This window comes from Sinohyriopsis cumingii, unplaced genomic scaffold, assembly GCF_028554795.1.
Source record: "Sinohyriopsis cumingii isolate HCF-2022 unplaced genomic scaffold, ASM2855479v2 utg001505l, whole genome shotgun sequence".
Taxonomy (NCBI): domain Eukaryota; kingdom Metazoa; phylum Mollusca; class Bivalvia; order Unionida; family Unionidae; genus Sinohyriopsis; species Sinohyriopsis cumingii.
Window position 1 is genome coordinate 695,190 of NW_028316006.1, and position 20,110 is coordinate 715,299.

A 20,110-nucleotide genomic window follows, 5' to 3' on the forward strand; every position below is an offset into this window, starting at 1 on the left:
ATAACATTTTGTTAAGAAACTAATTTCAAAATTTTATTTCACTGAAATCCTATAACAACAAATACAATATATGAAATCAAACATTTAATTCTAAAATAAAATTATGTTGCAAATATGCTCAAGTGAAGTAAAATCCAAGTTTTCAGACCAGGTCATGCCAATTGCTACATTTTTTGAGATGATACAATTGCCTTAACCCTGATAGTCATAATGATGCATGTTAATCTTTTGTTATTATTAATACCATAAGTTTACTCATAGTAATCAAAAACTTAAAGCACTGTTCCTAAAGTAAATATGTAACCACCTGTGTAGGAATGTGCCTGTTGTTTCTGGCAAGATGAGTTCATTCTACCTATTATATTTTACCTTCATAAGATTGCAAACTTCAGCCCAGTCAGAACCACTAATCAGTTTTATGCCCCTGCAAACTGCGGCATGGTTAGAACCATAAGCCAGTGTCATGCTCCTGTTGACGTTGCAGCTCATTCAGAATGATGAGCCAGTTTCATGCCCCTGTTAACTATGCAAACTCATATGATGCAAATCAGATGTACTTTTACAAAATATAGCTTAAAGTGTGTGTGTGTGTCTGTGTGTGTGTGTGTGTATGATTTGGATTTTTAATGTAGCTTTAACAATTTTTCAGTCATATCATTATGATGTCTACTGTGTGGCAGTTCATAGTGATGTCTAGCACTGGGGCATCATGCCGCACACACGTAGCATGATGTCCCACCCAGTCACATTATCCTGACACCAGGCGGACCAGTCCTAACACTAACCTGTTAATGCTGAGTGCCAAGTGAGGAATCTGTTAGTACCATTTCTGTAAGTCTTTGGTATGACTCGGCTGGGAATCGAACCCATGACCTCCCGCATCTGAGGCGGATGCTCTAACCACTAGGCCATCCAAGCGGTTATAGCTTAAAGTTCATGTCTTTATCACATGCTAGTGTGTGTGTGTGTATATATATATATATACACATATATTGGCACTTTTAACTGGTCTCGATCACATGCTAGGGTGTATATATATTGGCACTTTTAACTGGTCTCGATCACATGCTAGGGTGTATATATATTGGCACTTTTATCTGGTCTTGATCACATGCTAGGGTGTATATATATTGGCACTTTTAACCGGTCTCAATCACATGCTAGGGTGTATATATATTGGCACTTTTAACTGGTCTCAATCACATGCTAGGGTGTATATATATTGGCACTTTTAACTGGTTACTTCTGTGCAAATATCCTATCAAAGAAATTATTATCTGAGTTGATGAGAACTGGCTGTATGTTTGCAATAAATCAGAGGTTGTTACTTTAGTGTTGAAGACATTTGTTGACAGACTGAAAACCAGCTATGTCTGATTATGAGTTAATCTGTCAGATGTTCCTGCAGAAAGTGCAATTCATTTGTATATACTGACCTTTACTGATATTTATTGTATAATTTCTTCTGTAAAATGCCTTCCCAGCCACCATCAAAATGAAAATGAACCTTCTCTACTTTCTCCTAACAAGAGACTGTAATTCTCTCTATAAACAAAAATCCTCACTTGAAAACAGGATTCTTTACAATTTAACAAAATTATTTCTAACATTCTTTGATAGGCAAAACTTTTACTACTATTTAAACATTTCAGAACATAATGAAAGACATTTAACACTTACCCCTCCTCCACATTCCATTTGTTGTCAGGAACCCAGTCTGGCAGAATGTATCCCATGGGGCCACTGTCAAGGTTAAACTGAATGTGGTAGCCGCTGGAATGAACTTCTGGGCAGTCAGTCATTCGAAATACCGACTTGAAGCCAATACCCTTCTGACCTGTAACATCATAATGGAGAAAAGATCACCTCTAATGCCTAAAGAGACCATGTCGAAATCTACTTGACTGTGACCAAGAAATCTAACAAATGCAACCTAAACAACTAAGATCCATTTTATAGATATTTTCATATCAGAAACTTAATAAGATTTGTATTTGTGACACATATATGCCTCCATTGGAGACAAAATGTAATTTCTCCATCAAAACATTCCTCGAAAACAATAATTTTAGGAAAATTGATAACTGCAGAAAATGCATAAACATCCTACATTTACCATGGCCACCATTCAAGTGAAAAATGGCTGGATTTATTACATGAAGGGTAAACCACTCTCCTAAAATGACAGCACATCCAACAATCATGTAACCCATAATGACAGTACCCTGGGGAAATAAGTGATTTTCCTTAATTAGTAAAAAGATCTTGGCAAATGCAGTTAAAGTGATGAATTCGCATCCATATGAATGCTGTGCTGATGTCAAATTGGTCTGGTGTTTGTCTAAGCTGCAGCCACCAGACCCACCAGATTTAATTTTTGTCTGTGTTAAGCAAACTCATGCAGATAACAGCTTGGGAAGGTTGACTACGCATGCCAGCCAGTGACTTCTGTCACATCTCAGATTGAAATGTTACATCTGAATGTAAGGCTTACAGAGACTGCTCCGATAAAGCAAGCCTGGATCCTCAAGAGGATCTGTTGAGATCTCAGAGTATGCCAAGCATATTCCCCATTCCTGTCACAATGCTAGGTCTTAATTTTTATACCATCTTTGATTGGCTTCACAGAAACAAAAAGACATTGTGAAACATCAAAACCCATCTCCATCCACTCCTAGAAGTGTTTGAGGACACAGACCAGGTCTTGCATCAGCAACACACTAACTTGAAATATTGATCATAGACAAGGAACGGACGACCAATCATTGACTGACCACTGATGGCAACCAGTTCTTAGCTACAAGACCTGGTTACATCATTTGGAGAAAAGAACCATCTGATTTGAATTGAAGATGGCTTGGAGCCACTAAAAGGTCATGCAACTTGCTCAACATGCATGCTGAAGCTAGGGCTGTTGTGAAACATGTTTTGTATGTTAGCAGTGTCGGCTGTTGTTGTTTTTGTAGGGTTTACATGGTTATAGGCTATAGATGGCAGCCAATATAAATGGTGGAGGAAGAACCCAGGAAAACCCGGTAAAGAACCACTGATTCACAAGAAGCTACTGGCAAGGTTTCCCATGTACCCACACTGGCCGAGCTCGAGACTTGAACCCACACAGACAGAGGTGAGATGGCAGTGATCCGTAACAGTGAGTGCTTTTGACCACTCGGCCACTCAAGGCCCCTGGCAGCGTCTGCAAGCTCCTGACTAAAGCTAAAGGAAGGGTTGGCAGGTCTGTGACTATTGCAGTTGATGGAAGTAGGAGTGATATCCTCATTTCCAAGTCTAAAGAAACCTTCATCTTATGGATATGGTTTGCATATAGCAATGGAAATTGGTAAAAGATAAAAAAATCCTCTTCCAAAGCAGTTTTGAAACTAAACTCCACCCACTCCATAAAAATATGAAAAATTGTCAAGGTTATCCTGGCAGTCATAGTCGGTACTGTCCTATTCCAGCAATGGATTAATGTCCACCATAAATCATATCTGTTGGCATGGATGAGGTGGTACCATTATTCTTTGGCAATGCATCTACCAATCTGATATGCCGATAAAATCTAACCTGTTGGTTTGACTGGCAGCTGAGAAAATGTTATGGATTGTCTTACACTGTGATGGATGGCTGGACAGTTGGCACAGCAAATGTCTGGATGTTTCACTCAGGCACCACCTGATTGGAATGTGTGCCAAAATTGTCAGATCATCTAGCTGAATCCCCATATAACTCAGATTACCAAGCAATGGCCAACTAGTAAGTGGCAAAGATCACTGATATGATTGATACCTGGTCGGTCATCACCTAGCAGTGGAAGTGGATGATCATATGGATCTTACATATACCAAACGGATCAAGACTTACAGGCCTGAAGACCATTCCCAGGCATTCTGAGGGTGTTATGCCTGATAGGCTGCCTACAAAAAGGAGGACACTCTATCATTATCTCGAAGCCATCATTGGAGCAATGCAATGGATTGAGTACAAGTAACCACATGTCTTTACTGTTTTTAAACCTCTTGCACTTCATGCACTTTGTCATCACTTTTCACTCTAAAAGACAAGAAAGATAAATAACAGGAAAAACAGCAACCCAAAAGTAATGACCTGTGCAAATAATCAACACTTGTTACTGAAACAAGTTAAAAATACAAGGAAACCTAAGTGAATAACAACTAACAACAGCCACCAATGATACCATATTGGAGCATGAGGTCAGATTACTGAATTCCACAACCAGAGTAAAGTTGTTGTCCAAATTCATAAAACAATATTTCAACAGGTAGGAAATACAGCTTCACACAATTATACTGAAAACTAAATTAAATGATAAAACTGAAACACACATTACACTTGACGAGACTTCTTTTATTGGTACTTGTTTATTAAACAATTCTCACCAGTATGCATTACCACAAATTTTTTTAATCAGAATTTTCTGCATGTAATGTTATTCACTATGTAATGAGAACAATAAAGTTTTTATAGAAAATGTAACCAAATTTACGACTTCTTATTTAAAGCTTCAAATTTCATGATTCTGATTCTAAAACACTGGGCAATAACCACAGCTGTCGATGACAAAATGAGTGATATATCAAACTTTCATTTACCAATGTTTATCACAATTTTTTATATCTTGTTTAGCACATTGGAGACTATTTGTTGGGGGGGGGGTATTTAAAAAAACAACACAACAATGGAATTTACTCCTGTCCTCATGTAATAAACAAGTTTGCAAGTGTTGTGCTAAAACATGGGAGTGTTGTATATATAATTATGTGCGACATTTTATGAACTGTATCGACACACTCTTTCAATTCTGATGTATTGCACAATAATGAATTAAAAGTTACTGATTTCATCTAATTGGTGTAGAGAAATACAATACTTATGTGCAGTGATGATCATTACACCTCTATATATGTAAATATAATACTTATGTGCGGTGATGATCATTACACCTCTATATATGTAAATATAATACTTATGTGCAGTGATGATCATTACACCTCTATATATGTAAATATAATACTTATGTGCAGTGATGATCATTACACCTTTATGTATTTAAATACAATACTTATGTGCAGTGATGATCATTACACCTCTATGTAAGTAAATACAATACTTATGTGCGGTGATGATCATTACACCTCTATATATGTAAATATAATACTTATGTGCAGTGATGATCATTACACCTCTATGTATGTAAATATAATACTTATGTGCAGTGATGATCATTACACCTCTATGTATGTAAATATAATACTTATGTGCAGTGATGATCATTACACCTCTTTGTATGTAAATACAATACTTATGTGCAGTGATGATCATTACACCTCTATGTATGTAAATATAATACTTATGTGCAGTGATGATCATTACACCTCTATGTATGTAAATACAATACTTATGTGCAGTGATGATCATTACACCTCTATGTATGTAAATATAATACTTATGTGCAGTGATGATCATTACACCTCTATGCATGTAAATACAATACTTATGTGCAGTGATGATCATTACACCTCTATGTATGTAAATACAATACTTATGTGCAGTGATGATCATTACACCTCTACACCTCTATGTATGTAAATACAATACTTATGTGCAGTGATGGTCATTACACCTCTATCTATGTAAATATAATAATAATAATAATAATAATGAGGACTTTGTATAGCACCTAATCTTTAGAAGCTCTAAGTGCTTTACAACATTAGACAACACCTATAAAATAAAAAACATATAATGATATGATTACAAAAACAATCACCATGAAATTTAAAAACATAAAAAAACATGGTGAGAATATTTAAGGTAGGAAACATTATTAGGTCTTTAAGTTTGTTCTTGCAGTTGAAATAAGTGAGTTTTGAGAGCACTCTTGAATGGAATCAGTGTCTTTGTGTCTAAGTTCAGTGGGCAATTCATTCCACGTTGCTGGGCCCTGGTATGCAAAAGAACACTGTCCATATGACTTTGTTTTCATAGTGGGAATAATGAGTATACGATTGTCAGAAGAGGAGCGTAAGTATCTTGCTGGCGTGTACACATGGGTGAGGTCGGATAGGTATGTTGGACTAGAGTCTGTCAGTGAAACGTAGCACAGAGAACAAATTTTGTGTTTGATTCTGGATCGAATGGATAGCCAGTGTAGGGTACAGAGCAGCAAGGATGTTTGCTCTGATCGTGGTACTCTAAGTATGATCCGAGCAGCTGTGTTTTGAACTTTTTGAAGTTTCTGGAGCAGATATTGAGATGAACCAGACAGAATTGAGTTACAATAGTCCAGTCTTGAAAGTACTAATGAACACACAAGTGTTTCAGTGGCATCAACTGAAAGATATTTGCGAATTGAGCTGATGCGTCTCAGCTCAAGATATGCAGCCTTGCATATGTTCATGACATGTTGGTGCAATGTGAGAATACTGTCCAGAGTAACACCTAGGTTTCATACTGATTGTGTGAATTTAATGTTGGTGTTGCTGATATTTATTGTTTGAGGTATAGGATGTGAATGAGAAAATCTTTGTGTTGTGATCGTAATGGCCTCAGTTTTATCATCATTCATCTGCAGCTTATGTGCAGTGATGATCATTACACCTCTGTGTATGTATATACAATACTTATGCATGGTGATTATCATTACACCTCTATGTATGTAAACATAATACTTATGTGTGGTGATGATCATTACACCTCTATGTATGTAAATACAATACTTATGTGAGGTGATGATCATTACACCTCTATGTATGTAAATACAACACTTATGTGCAGTGATGATCATTACACCTCTATGTATGTAAATATAATACTTATGTATGGTGATGATCATTACACCTCTATGTATGTAAACATAATACTTATGTGTGGTGATGATCATTACACCTCTATGTATGTAAATACAATACTTATGTGAGGTGATGATCATTACACCTCTATGTATGTAAATACAATACTTATGTGCAGTGATGATCATTACACCTCTAGTATCAAGGAAGCATTATATTACTAAGATCTGATGCAGTAATTGAAAAAATTCCTAAAACAACTCAAATAAGACACCAGATTTGTGAAGGGAAAAACTGTTTCAAGAAACCCCCATTCATCTACATTACATCTAACCTTTAGCAAACTGAAGAACAATTCCTCAGGTCACATTTAAATTTTTCTGCATCAAAATTTCCTTGTTTTTCTCTCCATGCATAGATGCTACAAAAATAATATACTGAATTTAAAATAAAATGCCTTCATAATAAGTTTTATGCTTTGTAAAATGCAGTTAAATAGAGCAGTTCACTACTGATCTGGTCATCCAGATTGGTCCAAATCTTCAAGTCTTTACTGATTAAAACATCATCTGATTATTCAGATACAAAATGACACGATTGTCTCCTGATGGTACTGAATAAATGGCATTTTACTATAAACAAAATTGCCTTTATGTGTTCAAACTTATTCAAACACAATATTATTGTTTGTAATGATGTGCTAACTTTGAAATAACACCAATGTACCTCAGTGCTCTGCTTACCAATGTATCCAAATTTGTGCTTGCCCTTAGTGCTGCGTCCTACATCACAAAGAGCCCGTACATTTTCTTCCGTGAAGCCACATTCATTGTTGAGCACCATGATGCACTGTTCATCAATGATAAATCTGGCTGCAGGACATAGGTCACCCTCTTCTAACAAATTGTCTGGGTATTTATTGTCGTCTGCATTCTGAACTAGTTCCAGGACAAAGTGGGTGTCTTTGCTGTACAGATCTTTAGACAGACGGTCAAGACTTCTCCCTAACCTTTCCTGCTGAACCTATAAATAAATAAATAAATAGATAAATAAATAAATAAAGATAGAAAAAAAGAAAGAAAGAATGAAAGAAAGACAGAAAGGAAGAAAGAAAGAAACAAAAAAAAAGAAAGAAAGAAATATATAATTAAATTTAAAAGTAATAAAATAAACAAGAGTTTCATCGACTGCTGTATCACAATCACCAACTTCAATATGATACCCCTCTACCCATATTGACTAGCAAAAACTTGACACAAACTGTATAATGAAATCATAACAGTGAAGCAGGACTTTTCTTATAATTTCAGTGCTGAGAGTCTCATATATTGATGCATTGCTTCTTTATAAATAGTGATTTCCAGACTCATTTTGATTCATATCTGCAAGCCAGGATTCTCCTTAGGAGGTCAAACAAAAAAATCTGTCATGATGTCCCACCACCCCATCAATGCAAGAAAAGTAAAGCCTATATCCCACCATTTGCAAATGGGGGCAAGAGAATAAAAAGATGATAAGAAACTTTAACCAATGTCTATATAAGTTTAGTAAGTGGATCCTTGTGAGCCAAGACAGGTCAGTTGATACAGCATCTGGCTTGTAATCTAAGGGTAATGGGGTTTGACACCAACCTAATCCAGCAATGATTGGCTATCTCAGTGTCCTTGGAAATGGCACTCAGGTCCCACTCCTTTGCATGATATAGCCAATAATATACTGAAAGTGTCACACAAACCAAACAAGCAAGTATCTAGCCTACCTATTTATTTGGTCCATTAAAAAAAAGACACGAGCATATTTATAAATAACACTTCATCTATGACTTTATGGTTCACAAGGTGATTGCCCAAAACAATGTGAACAAGTGAATTCAGTGAATTTGTGCCCTGTCTACAATGCTGAGGTACAAAATTCCTCACAGTGAATTTGTGCCACTGTCTACAATGCTGAGGTACAAAAATCCTCAGTGATTTTGTGACACTGTCTACAATGCTGAGGTACAAAAATCCTCACTGTGAATTTGTGCCCCTGTCTACAATGCTGAAGTAAAAAAATCCTCACAGTGAATTTGTGCCACTGTCTACAATGCTAAGGTACAAAAATCCTCACAGTGAATTTGTGACCCTGTCTACAATGCTGGGGTACAAAAATCCTCACAGTCAATTTGTTGTTGTTGTTGTTGTGGTGGGGTTTAACGCCATATTTCAGCACAAGATAGGCTATGCATGGCGGCCAGTATTAATGGTGGAAGAAGAAACCAGGAAAACCCCGGGAAGAACCACCAACCCACAAGAAGCTATTGGCGAGCTTTCTCACATACCCATGTTAGCTGAATCCTAGACTCAAACCCACGCAGACAGAGGTGAGATGGCAGTGATCCGTAACGGAGAGCACTTTAGACCAGTCGGCCACTCAGGACCCCACAGTGATTTGTGACGCTGTCTACAATACTTAAGTACAAAAATCCTCAGTGAATTTGTGACAATGTCTACAATGCTGATGTACAAAAATCTTCACAGTGAATTTGTGACCCTGTCTACAATGCTGAGGTACAAAAATCCTCACAGTGAATTTGTGACCCTATCTACAATGCTGAGGTACAAAAATCCTCACAGTGAATTTGTGACCCTGTCTACAATGCTAAGGTACAAAAATCCTCACAGTGAATTTGCGACCCTGTCTACAATGTTGAGGTACAAAAATCCTCACAGTGAATTTGTGACACAGTCTAATATGTGATGTCAAAATAGACACTAAACCTGACTATGGACTTTAAGACAAAGCAATAAAAACACTGGGAAGACATGAAAAGTAATGAAGTTTCACAGCCCTATCATAAAAAACTTTTGAAGAAAAGTGCATAAAAATCATTGGAAAAATTATTTTTGACGAAGATAAAACCCTGACTGTGACAAGATATTAAACTGAGAAGCATAAGTTAACTATAGTTTTCCCTGTACCACAACCAGTTTTTATAATATAATTTAGCAGACCTGCCATCCCTGACAAGTCCATCTCAGTAAGGCATTTGATTTTTTCCCCATAAGATTGACCAGTTTTCAGCAAGGTGTAACAAAAATATAAATAACTGCTATTGTAAAGCTGGAAAACATAATTAAAAATTTGACACATCGATGATAAACATTAAGTTCAACGGAATAGTTTGTAAAGTATGCGTAGACTTTATTTACCACTAGTACAGTTGCACAAACTCTATGCATCTCAATGGCTTGTTGCTATCTCTCAACTTGACAATTCTTGGAAATTCTTTTCCAGATCACACGACAACGGCAATCATATCTCCCACCATAAGACATACTCAAATTGGCAAGTGATGTCCAATAAACGTAACTGTGTCCCTTCCAGCTTTTATTCACAAGAATCTAAATACTCCTTTTTATTCTTCTGTGTTGATTATTAACACTTTTCTAGAAGCTTATTTTCCATTTTGTCTTAAACATGCATCGCTTTCTGGACACCAATTAAAAAAATTCTATAATCAACCGTTTGATAATGCAGACGCTTATCATGAACAAATAGGTGCAGTTCAAAGTGTCTGGGGTGCTGCTGTAAAGTTAGTCTGGTTCCCTGACTAATTTCACTAATTCTAAGATGAAACCTGGATCCAAATAAAACATGGATGAACCAAATATCCAGATTTTTTTTGACAACGATAATTTTTTCTGTAGTTTTTGCTAGTATGCTTAAGTCCATATTTGAAGGGTAGTTTTCGTAAGACTTACGGCAAAATTGTAAGAGTTGGCAAGTCTGATTTAGAAACATTACGATATATATCTGAAAAATAAAGAAATCTAAAACACTGACATGAAACCTTAACCTTGGTCTTAAACGTGCACGACAAATATGTAACACTATACAAGTATACCATGCTTTATCCATTTATTTCAAACAGTTCTTAAGCAAAATGACTGAGACCTAACATATATTTGTCTCTAACCTTGACCTGGAAATTGGAAGCCCAATGTGATATGCAACACACTAGGTATACTAAGTTTTATCACTTCATTTCAAATGATTCTAAAATTAGAGTGAAAAAATTCAACATACATGGCAGTGAACCTGAAGCTAGGACTTTCAATTTTCTATGCAGCACACCTTCTAATGTAGATATACAAGAATACTAAGTTTCATTCCTTAATCAAAAACAATTAATAAAGATTAAGAGCCGAAATGAAAATGATATGAACAGTTGGTCAGAAATGCTGAAACTATGTTGTCCACCCATCCCCACCCACCATTTCATTGATAATGGGGACAATAAAACCTTCTGCAACAATGAAGATAAATAGTAAATAATACAGTAAATACTGAGAAGTTTTCTACCTTGCCCTGGTTATTGCTGAAAGAAGAGACAAAACTTACCAGTAATAACCAAAAACAAACCTGCATGAGTCTTTTTCCATCTTCATTCAGTGTCACTCCAATTCCAAACTCATCCCTCCTGATCTGGTCAACAACCTTCTTACAATGTGCCTCCTTCAACTCCACTGTTAGAACTACTGTGGATACAGAGTCTGCCTTAGTGTCTTCTTTGGCTGAATTTTATGAACATAATAAAACAAATCAAAGTCAACTGAGTTTTGCTTAAGCCAAACATTAAAGTTCCATAAATGTGTAACCATCTCTAAAGATGAGTGCTCCTTATTCCTAACTTATCCTATCCCTAGCTTGCAGCAAACAAATCAGTTTTAGAAAAATGGTGCAACATGTGACTGCTAAACATTACCCACAATGCATCATCATTCAACCAAATGTTTGGACATTAAAAATAATTCTTCTTCTTGCTGTCTAGATAACTGATGTGAAAATGAAAACGATAATTTTTCTGAACATCCTATCCTTAAAAGTGATGTGTCTTGATTCATCCGATATGTTTAATCATCAATGCCAGTCAGAAGTGGACCACATAAACTGAGTTGCATAATAAACTTTTGTTTAAATAAATCACACTTTAATGATAATTATACAGATGTTTTCAATTACAAACAAGGAAATCTGGCAGCAGTTTAGTGTTAGTTGTTTTGATTATGTAAATATGTTGCCTGAAGATAAATGTTCAAAAAGGTTTGTTGCATCTGTTGCGTAATATACAAAAAGTTTCCAATTAAGTTATCTTTCTTAAAAATATACTCATAAAGTAAAAAGTGTTAAAAGAGAACTGATGGACTTCATCCTGAAAATTGTATGGCTTCTACATAGACACTAAAATATGTTGTTGCTGTTGTTGTTTTGGGGTTTAACACCAATTCTCAGCCTCAGCAACAACTGTAAACCCGAAGTAAGCTAATGGTAGCTTTCAAAACTAAAATATTTATATATTTTATATTCTTGGTCATGTATCATATTTATAGGTTACTGCATCTGTACAAGTTTTTTAGACGGAAATACTGCACAAAATTGGCAGTGCAGTATATTCATCCAGCAAACCGAGTTCATATTTTCCCATACAAATGCAGTAAATTTTTAATTATATGCTCATTTTCTTATTCTACCTAAGGCTTAATTATATAAACAAAAATACACTAGAAGAAACAAATTAAATGAATGTATGCAATATTCCAAACTAAATACACAAGTTTTTTTGTTTTTTTTGAGTTTAATTATAGTAGCGTTCGCACAATTGTGCATGTGCCACATTTTTCTGACGGCACCGCAGCCTACTAGTTGTTCCTGGGGAAGGGGATGGTGCCACCTCCCCCAGGCTTTTATGGATTCAAGGAACCCTGATAGTTTGGCCTCAATCTGTGGGTCCATAAAGGTCCCTACAGTTGAATGGTTGGCTGTCATTAGTGGGAAGGAGAGCTCGGGAATGGTCCTGCTTGCTTTACATCGCTGGTTTCTTGTTGCATTTGCCTGTTTTTTTTTCGTTTTTTATTCTTCAAAATGTTCTAAAAGGAGGGGGGATGTTCTATGCTGTTTATAGAGGTTCTTAGTAGATATCATGTATGAAGAGAGATTTTCAAGGTTATTATGATATTACTAGTCGAGGTGTTTAGGGTGTGTTTCCTACGTTATGTCATTTATAAGTTTTTAGATATTACCTCTTTAAGTTATTTATTAATTAATGTTTTTAGAGATTGAATGTTATTTATACTTTATTTAGCAAGAGACAGGAGTCCTAGCTGATTACACGGTTCGTTAAGGACATCTAGGACAGGAATTATAGCTGATTACTCAGTTCGTTAAGGACATCTAGGACATCCGATTTTGCGGTTTCCTTAGTTTTTTATAGGTGCTTCGTAAGTGAATTATTTATTAATACTTTTATAAAATTGAATGATATGTTATGGTTTTTTATGTGGTGGCTTCTAAATTTATTTAGCTTGTTACTGGGTCTTTTGGTTTTGTGGGGATAGTAATTATATTTTGTTCCTAAGTCCTGCTGAGTCTATGAATTGATTTATATTTTTATATGCTAATTGTTTATTTTTATTATAGTCCATAAGTAACTCTGGGTATGTGTGTGGTGATTCAATCTCTTTTTGGTTTTTGATAAATATTTTCCGAGCGGGTTGATATTTTGGGCATATTGAATATGTAATACACAAGTGCAGATTCATTGTTACACAACAACATTATTAATGTGCATATAACTGCCCAGATAAATCTGAACTTAGTCACACGCTAGACATAACTTTAGAAAGAAAATGACGTTTTGGTCTACTTAAAATTGAAATTTGGCATCACACTGTGAATGAATGCACATTGCAACAACTTTTCTATTTGATCTGGAATGAATAGATTTTGGTATTTTTGTCGATTCTACGACATCTCATGATTATGGACTGGATTTATCTGTGCCAATTCCACGTGAAGTACATCGGATTTCAGCAGCTAGGGTAGTGTGTTGACATCTGCTAGTGTGTTTCTGTTCTGTCATTGAATGTTTGAAATCATGTGGAAAAAACATTAAGTCTTTCAATTGCAATTATCAAAATGACATTTTGGAATATGTTTATTTCATTTTGAGTGCAGTAAGAAGGATGTAATTGCACTTGGAATATAGTTGAAATTACAGTACAATTTCAAAATGTGTAATCAAGCTTGAGAACCCATGACATCACTCATGTAATTTGGATTTGCAGAACTAAGAACGTATATTTTGAGGCAATTCTGGATGTAAAACTGTAATTATATTTTTTGCCATTCTTATTACCAGCTAAGTAAGACAGTTTATGCCTTGTCACTTGCATGTTTGTTGGGATCCAGCATTTTTATGAAATTGGGCATCTATCGCTGGCCTAAATCCGAAACAGTGCATCAAGAAAGTTAATGCGGAATGTGTCAAAGCAGCTGGTTTGTGGCAGTACATGAAACATCTGCTTTAGTTCATTCAGAAACAAATTTAATCAACCAAAGCATAAAGCGCCTACTACATGAGTGTACACAATTTGTTTACAAAGTAGTTCCTAATACACTATTGGGCACTCATGAGTGCAATATGAAGTGCACATGAGTGCAATATCATAAAATACTGAATGATTCTGACAATGTAAAGTTAACAGAGAAAAAAATGTTCATATAACAAAGTCTGATTCTTAATGCAGTATAGTAACACTATTATGGCTCTTTCCACTAGTTCAGCACCAGAAATGTTTTAGGTATGTTCAGAGCCAAGAACTGGGTGAAAACCTCAATAAAATAATGCGAATCCATCAATGGGATCAATGCCCTACTGGCCCAAAAGTATTTCCAGGAATTCAAGAAAAGATCATTTCTTCCTTTAATTGCTGAATGTTAAGACCATCTCTGATAATGATATTCTTCAGCTATAACAAGATTTTCAAATTAGCTTGCTGTGCTAGACAGACTGGATGTCAGATTGGGACCATATTCATTCTGGACTAACATGACCTCATTTAAGATAAGACGTAAGAAGTTTTCTGGTGGAAAGCAAATTGTTAAGCAAATTATGCTTACCCAATCATATTATATTAGGAATATTAGATTGCTACCTCATGAATCCAGCCCTACTAAAATAATAAAATCATCTTCTCCTGTCTATTTGAAATGGAAAAAGGGCAAAAACTCTGGCCCATTACCTCCCTTGGTAACACCAGATTTCACTATTTTTTTAGAGAAGTGAGATACTATCGAGGATTCTCACATGACAGGGAGGTTGGGAGGGTATTTAAGTAATGTGATTGGGTAAGTATTCTTGAAGAAACATAATTTACTTTAAAATTTGCCTTCTTCAAACACATTCCCCAATCACATTACGTTAGGAGAATAAGTAATAGGAGGAGGGCATGCTGAGCATGTGACTTCTACCTCAGGTAATATAGGGAAGAATAGCTGGATTCCCCATGAGAATGATGAGTTCTCCTAATTACATGACCAACAAAGCCTGGGGTCACTTGTTTTGTGATGCTTATCTATAGTTATTGTTGTTGTTGTTGTTGTAGGGTTTAATGCCATTTTTCAGTACAAGATAGGCTATACATGGTGGCCAGTATCAATGATGGAGGAATAACTTGAGGAAAACTCTGGAAAGAGCCATTAACCTACGAGAAGCTACTGGCAAGCTTTCTCACATACCCGAATTGGCCGAGCCAGAGACTCAAAGCAACGCAGACAGAGGTGAGATGGCAGTGATCCATAATGGTGAGCACTTTGGACCACACAGCCACTCAGGGCCCCTATATCAAAAGTTAAGAAGGCCTGAAAATTCTGAGCAGTAATCTTCGTGAGGCAACTCTGTGCTGGTGAGACGTCAGAGTACGCTTGAGAGCATAAACAGGATCCTGCACAGTTGCTGTTCTTGACCTGTCTGTGGAAGACAGCTAGTTAGTTACAGCTCTTTGATTACCAATGGATGGCAAATTTTGGGCTACAAAGACCGGTTGTGTCAAGAGGACCAATGAACCCTCTGATATGAACTGAAGAGAGTTGGGTCAACAGAAATGTGTCTGCCATGCATACATCATAAAGCTTTTCATACAATGCAAGATACAAGATGATATAAATATCAAAGCAATGCCTACCTTCAGGTCCTGTATCATCCACAGTCACTTCATCCAAGATAACAAAGTCAGCATCTTTTTCATCTTCTGCTTTCAACTCCTCCTCCATTTTCTCCTTATTTTGATCTACTTCACTTTTCTGCTCAATTTCTTTTTCATCGTTCTTCTCCATTTTCTCCTCTTGTTCCTTCATCTCCTCCACATCCTCGTCTTCATCTGAGAGTATAATGGCAGCAGACTCTTCCACTTCATCAGCATCACTCTCAATTTCTATGCTCTGCAAAAGAAAATGAATTCTGAAAAGTTTCATTGCCAAATGGTTCATGTATCCACCTTGATGAGCAGAAAAAGAAAGACAGATGCAGGACCTGCATGTGTCAAGGCAACATTCAAAGCATGACTGCAAAACCTGTAACCATGACCTCAAATTTACAAGTCTGTGTAAGCATGCTGTAGAATTAATCATCTAAGCTTTAAATTAAAAAAAGTACTCATGGGTATGAAAGAAAGGGATTTAGAAAATATAATCAAATGAAACAATGTTTTGTAAAAAAAAAAACCATTAATGGCAATTTTGCATGACTGCCCATGTCCCCAAGCACAATAGGGTAAGCCAGCATGTCACATAATTATCTTCATAATGATTCATTTCCAAGAATGATGAAAATCTAACATCTGTTGTCATATGTTGTCATGTTTAACTGCACAAACTTACCATATATACTCACTTATATGTTAAGTCCAACTGCAGAGAATAAAAACGATCTGACATCCAAAAATGCACTTGATGATCTGGGTCTGTGTCTGTTGTTTGTTCTACTGATTACTCCTAACAAACTGTATAGACCCAGACCTACCAGGTCCTCAAACAAGTGTTCAAGAACAAAAATTTGAGCTCGTTGTTGTTCCAAGTATTTTTTTGTCCTTTAATTAAGACCTAGGCTACACTTATATTGTTCTAAAGGTCTAGCATATACTGACATACTGCCACAAACTATGGTTAAAGGCTCACCACATGTGGGACTGATATCCTGAATACAGTTCAAACCCTAGGGCAATCATACAATTCTAAGATCTGGATGACTCTAGTAGATAACCTTTCACACATAAAACACTGTGACTACATCGTGCTTACACAACTGGGAAAGCATAATAACCATACAACTGCATGGTAGTAATATTTTATAAATTATGCTGCAGGATCCAACATGTCAAGTCAGCAAATAGTCACAGGAGCTCATTTGTTGGTCAGGCAAATACAGCTACTTTAGGATCCAATCTATAATGATATACTTTAAAATAACTCACTTCCTCTACAAAAAGTTCCTCCATATCTGCTGGTAGTAGCTGTATCTGCGATGCAGGAAACTCACACTTCTGCTGAAGCTGGTGTGTCCACTCAGCTACGCCCAAGAGACAACCCAGCTTTTGTAGGCGATTTTTTTCTCTTGTGCACTGGCTGATCTCAAATAGCAAAGCTTTTGATTTGGTGGATCCCACAACTTGACCAAGTGGCTCCAGAAATATCTGCGTAAATAAGAAAATAATTGTTGTATATGCACATGACCTGCCTGCACTATGTTTTAAACATGCTTAAAATAATCTAGATTAAAGACACCAATAGTAAGGTTTAACAGATTATTTGTCTACAATCATAACTGAAAGATTTGCCTGTAAATAGCATATATCTAACTGCAAACAGCATATATCATAACTATTATCTCCATTAGATCTATCCTGTTTTTTCTATATGTTTTATACAGGCCAGGGAATTGGTTTTCACACAATTAATTAGCACACCACTACATTACAGGGATGCTACTCCAACTGGTGACAACCACACCATGTGTAATTTGATCTATCCAATTTCATCAGCCATTGATTGCTTAATTATTCAATATTTTGTGAAAATGTGTAATCAACAAAAATTCTGCATTTTTTAAGTACATGTAATATAATTTATTCAGTTTTAACAGTTTATATGCCTTCAAACGAATTTTAAAAAATTATGGGTAAATTGTTGTTGTAGGGTTTGATGCCATTTTTCAGCACACGATAGGCTATACATGGTGGCCAGTATTAATGGTGGAGGAAGAACCCGGGAAAACCCCGGAAAGAACCACCAACCCACAAGAAGCTATGGGTAAATTCTAGGAACTGGGAGGAAAATTCAAGGACTATATCAGGATAAAACCAACTTTTTAAGATTCAAAGGCATCCTTTCAAGTTCAAGGAATTTTCAAGTTTCTACAAGCCATGTTCTACTTATGATTTCAAGTAAACAGTGCTAGACAACTCTGATCTATATCGGCATAATGAAATGGCAAATCTGGGCTATGTGCTTCCAATCAGAAAGCAGTGTACATGACTAAACAAAATTTGATAAGCTAAACGAAAATCAATGAGTGACCCCGTTTGGCAGGCCGACCCATTATCAAGCTGGAAAACTTCAACATGAAACTGGATCCAAACAACACTAATAATGACCTTAATCTATGGAGTGGATATATAGATGGATGGATGGATGTACAGGCATGCCGTATGGAGTGGATATATGGATGAATGGATGTACAGACATGCCTATAGAACAGACATGCCTATAGATGCCACTTTGTCGAACATCTGATGAGGCAGGCTCAACAAAAAACACCAATATAATTAACAAATGGAACCTCATAAACAGAATGATAGAAAATATCTGACTGATTACATATGAAGTTTATGAAACAAACTGAATTTGTATAAGGGCTGTTCCAGTAAAAAATATACATGGGACCCAAGGAAGGCACTTTTAATATAGAATAGTCACCCAAAGATGCATTTAGAATTCTGTATTGTTTTCATATGAACTCTTTGGGTGATCTGAGTACCCTAGCATATATTTTTATGTAGTGTCTTCCACTGCCAACATGTATGTTTAGATGCTTGTTGTTGTAGAGTTTAACGCCATATTTCAGCACACAATAGGCTATACATGGCGGCCAGTATTAATGGTGAAGGAAGAACCTGGGAAAACCCCAGAAAGAACCACCAACCCACAAGAAGCTATTGTCAAGTTTTCTCACATACCCACACTAGCCGAATCTGAGACTCGAACCCATGCAGACAGAGGTGAAATGGCAGTGATCCGTAACGGAGAGCGCTGTAGACCACTCGGCAACTCAGGGCCCCATGTTTAGATGGAATAGCCCTAAGGCAAAATAAATACCGGTAATATTTTTTTTCCATAATCATCATGTGGAATGAGCACAACTGTGGAATTTCATGTACACCACTTCCTTGATAACTCGCACCCTGATAACTTGCGAACATGCTTATAACGTGGGGACAGTCGTGGATCTCTTTATTATTTTTTACTAGAAAGTACAAAAAATTTGGCCTCTATTTGTTGAATAGGAAGAAAATTATGATCAAAATTGCTAACTGAAACTATGATATATCGCTCGTTTTATCATCGAAAATGGTTGATATGAGCTGGAAATTTGAATAAACATTATGAAATTATCAACTGTTAATAAGAAGTCATGTACTTTGTTAAAATTTCTTGGCAAACAACATTCTTGGTACACCATAAATAATAGTATGTACACACTGTAATGAAATTTTGATCAATGGAAATGTCACTAATGTCTACTTGAGGCAGCACTATAATAAATAAATACCAATTAAATTTAAAAAATTATCAAGTGAAATGCATGTTTTAGTTATATCTTTTAGTTCGGATTAAGTGTAATGAACATAAACACACTCTGCCCTGTTGTATTCAAACGTGAAATATGTCAATCAACCATTATGATAACAGCAATGTTTCTGTGAGAAGCTAATTAAGTGCCAACAGTGTTTTGATACCTAATTTGCTTAAGTATTTGTTGTATTGTTGCAATGAATTAAAAGCTGACTTCCTTGTATTACCACATTAATTAGTCTTTCATCTCAAACAAAAGGGGCAGAATAAATGAAATGTTACAAGGCATGCCTATCCAACCTGCATTAAGAGCTAGCAGCCCTGATCAACTCATTTCAAATGATCATTCAAACACTGTTACAATTTTTATATTGGTGAATGTAATCTAATTAAACTACCTTAAATTAACATAGTCATTCACAAATGTGATCTAAGATAGCAAGACAATCAAGCAAAATGATATATTTTGTTAATGAGTAGCTAGTTTCACAGTCTGAAGTTAATTTGTAATTACTGAATTGACACTGAGATTTCCTAATGGTAAGAAGTTTCACTATTACTTGCAATGAAATAATGTTATCAATATTTTACTATTAGAATTTTTAAAAAATTGACTTTTGATGATGACA

At 35.9% G+C, this 20,110-nt stretch overlaps 1 protein-coding gene across 2 annotated transcripts in view; it reads right to left on the reverse strand.

Moving 5' to 3' along the window:
• The window catches only part of LOC149772437 (uncharacterized), a 170,414-nt gene that overhangs the window by 93,095 nt on the left and 57,209 nt on the right, over window positions 1–20,110 (reverse strand). For both annotated transcript variants that reach the window (XM_089947829.1, XM_089947828.1), the window contains exons 11-15: window positions 17,105–17,323; window positions 15,818–16,073; window positions 11,217–11,368; window positions 7,556–7,835; window positions 1,681–1,837 (exon numbers count right to left, since the gene is read on the reverse strand). In XM_089947829.1, coding sequence (XP_089803955.1) covers window positions 1,681–1,837; window positions 7,556–7,835; window positions 11,217–11,368; window positions 15,818–16,073; window positions 17,105–17,323 — 1,064 coding nt within the window. The remainder of the gene's footprint in view (window positions 1–1,680; window positions 1,838–7,555; window positions 7,836–11,216; window positions 11,369–15,817; window positions 16,074–17,104; window positions 17,324–20,110) is intronic.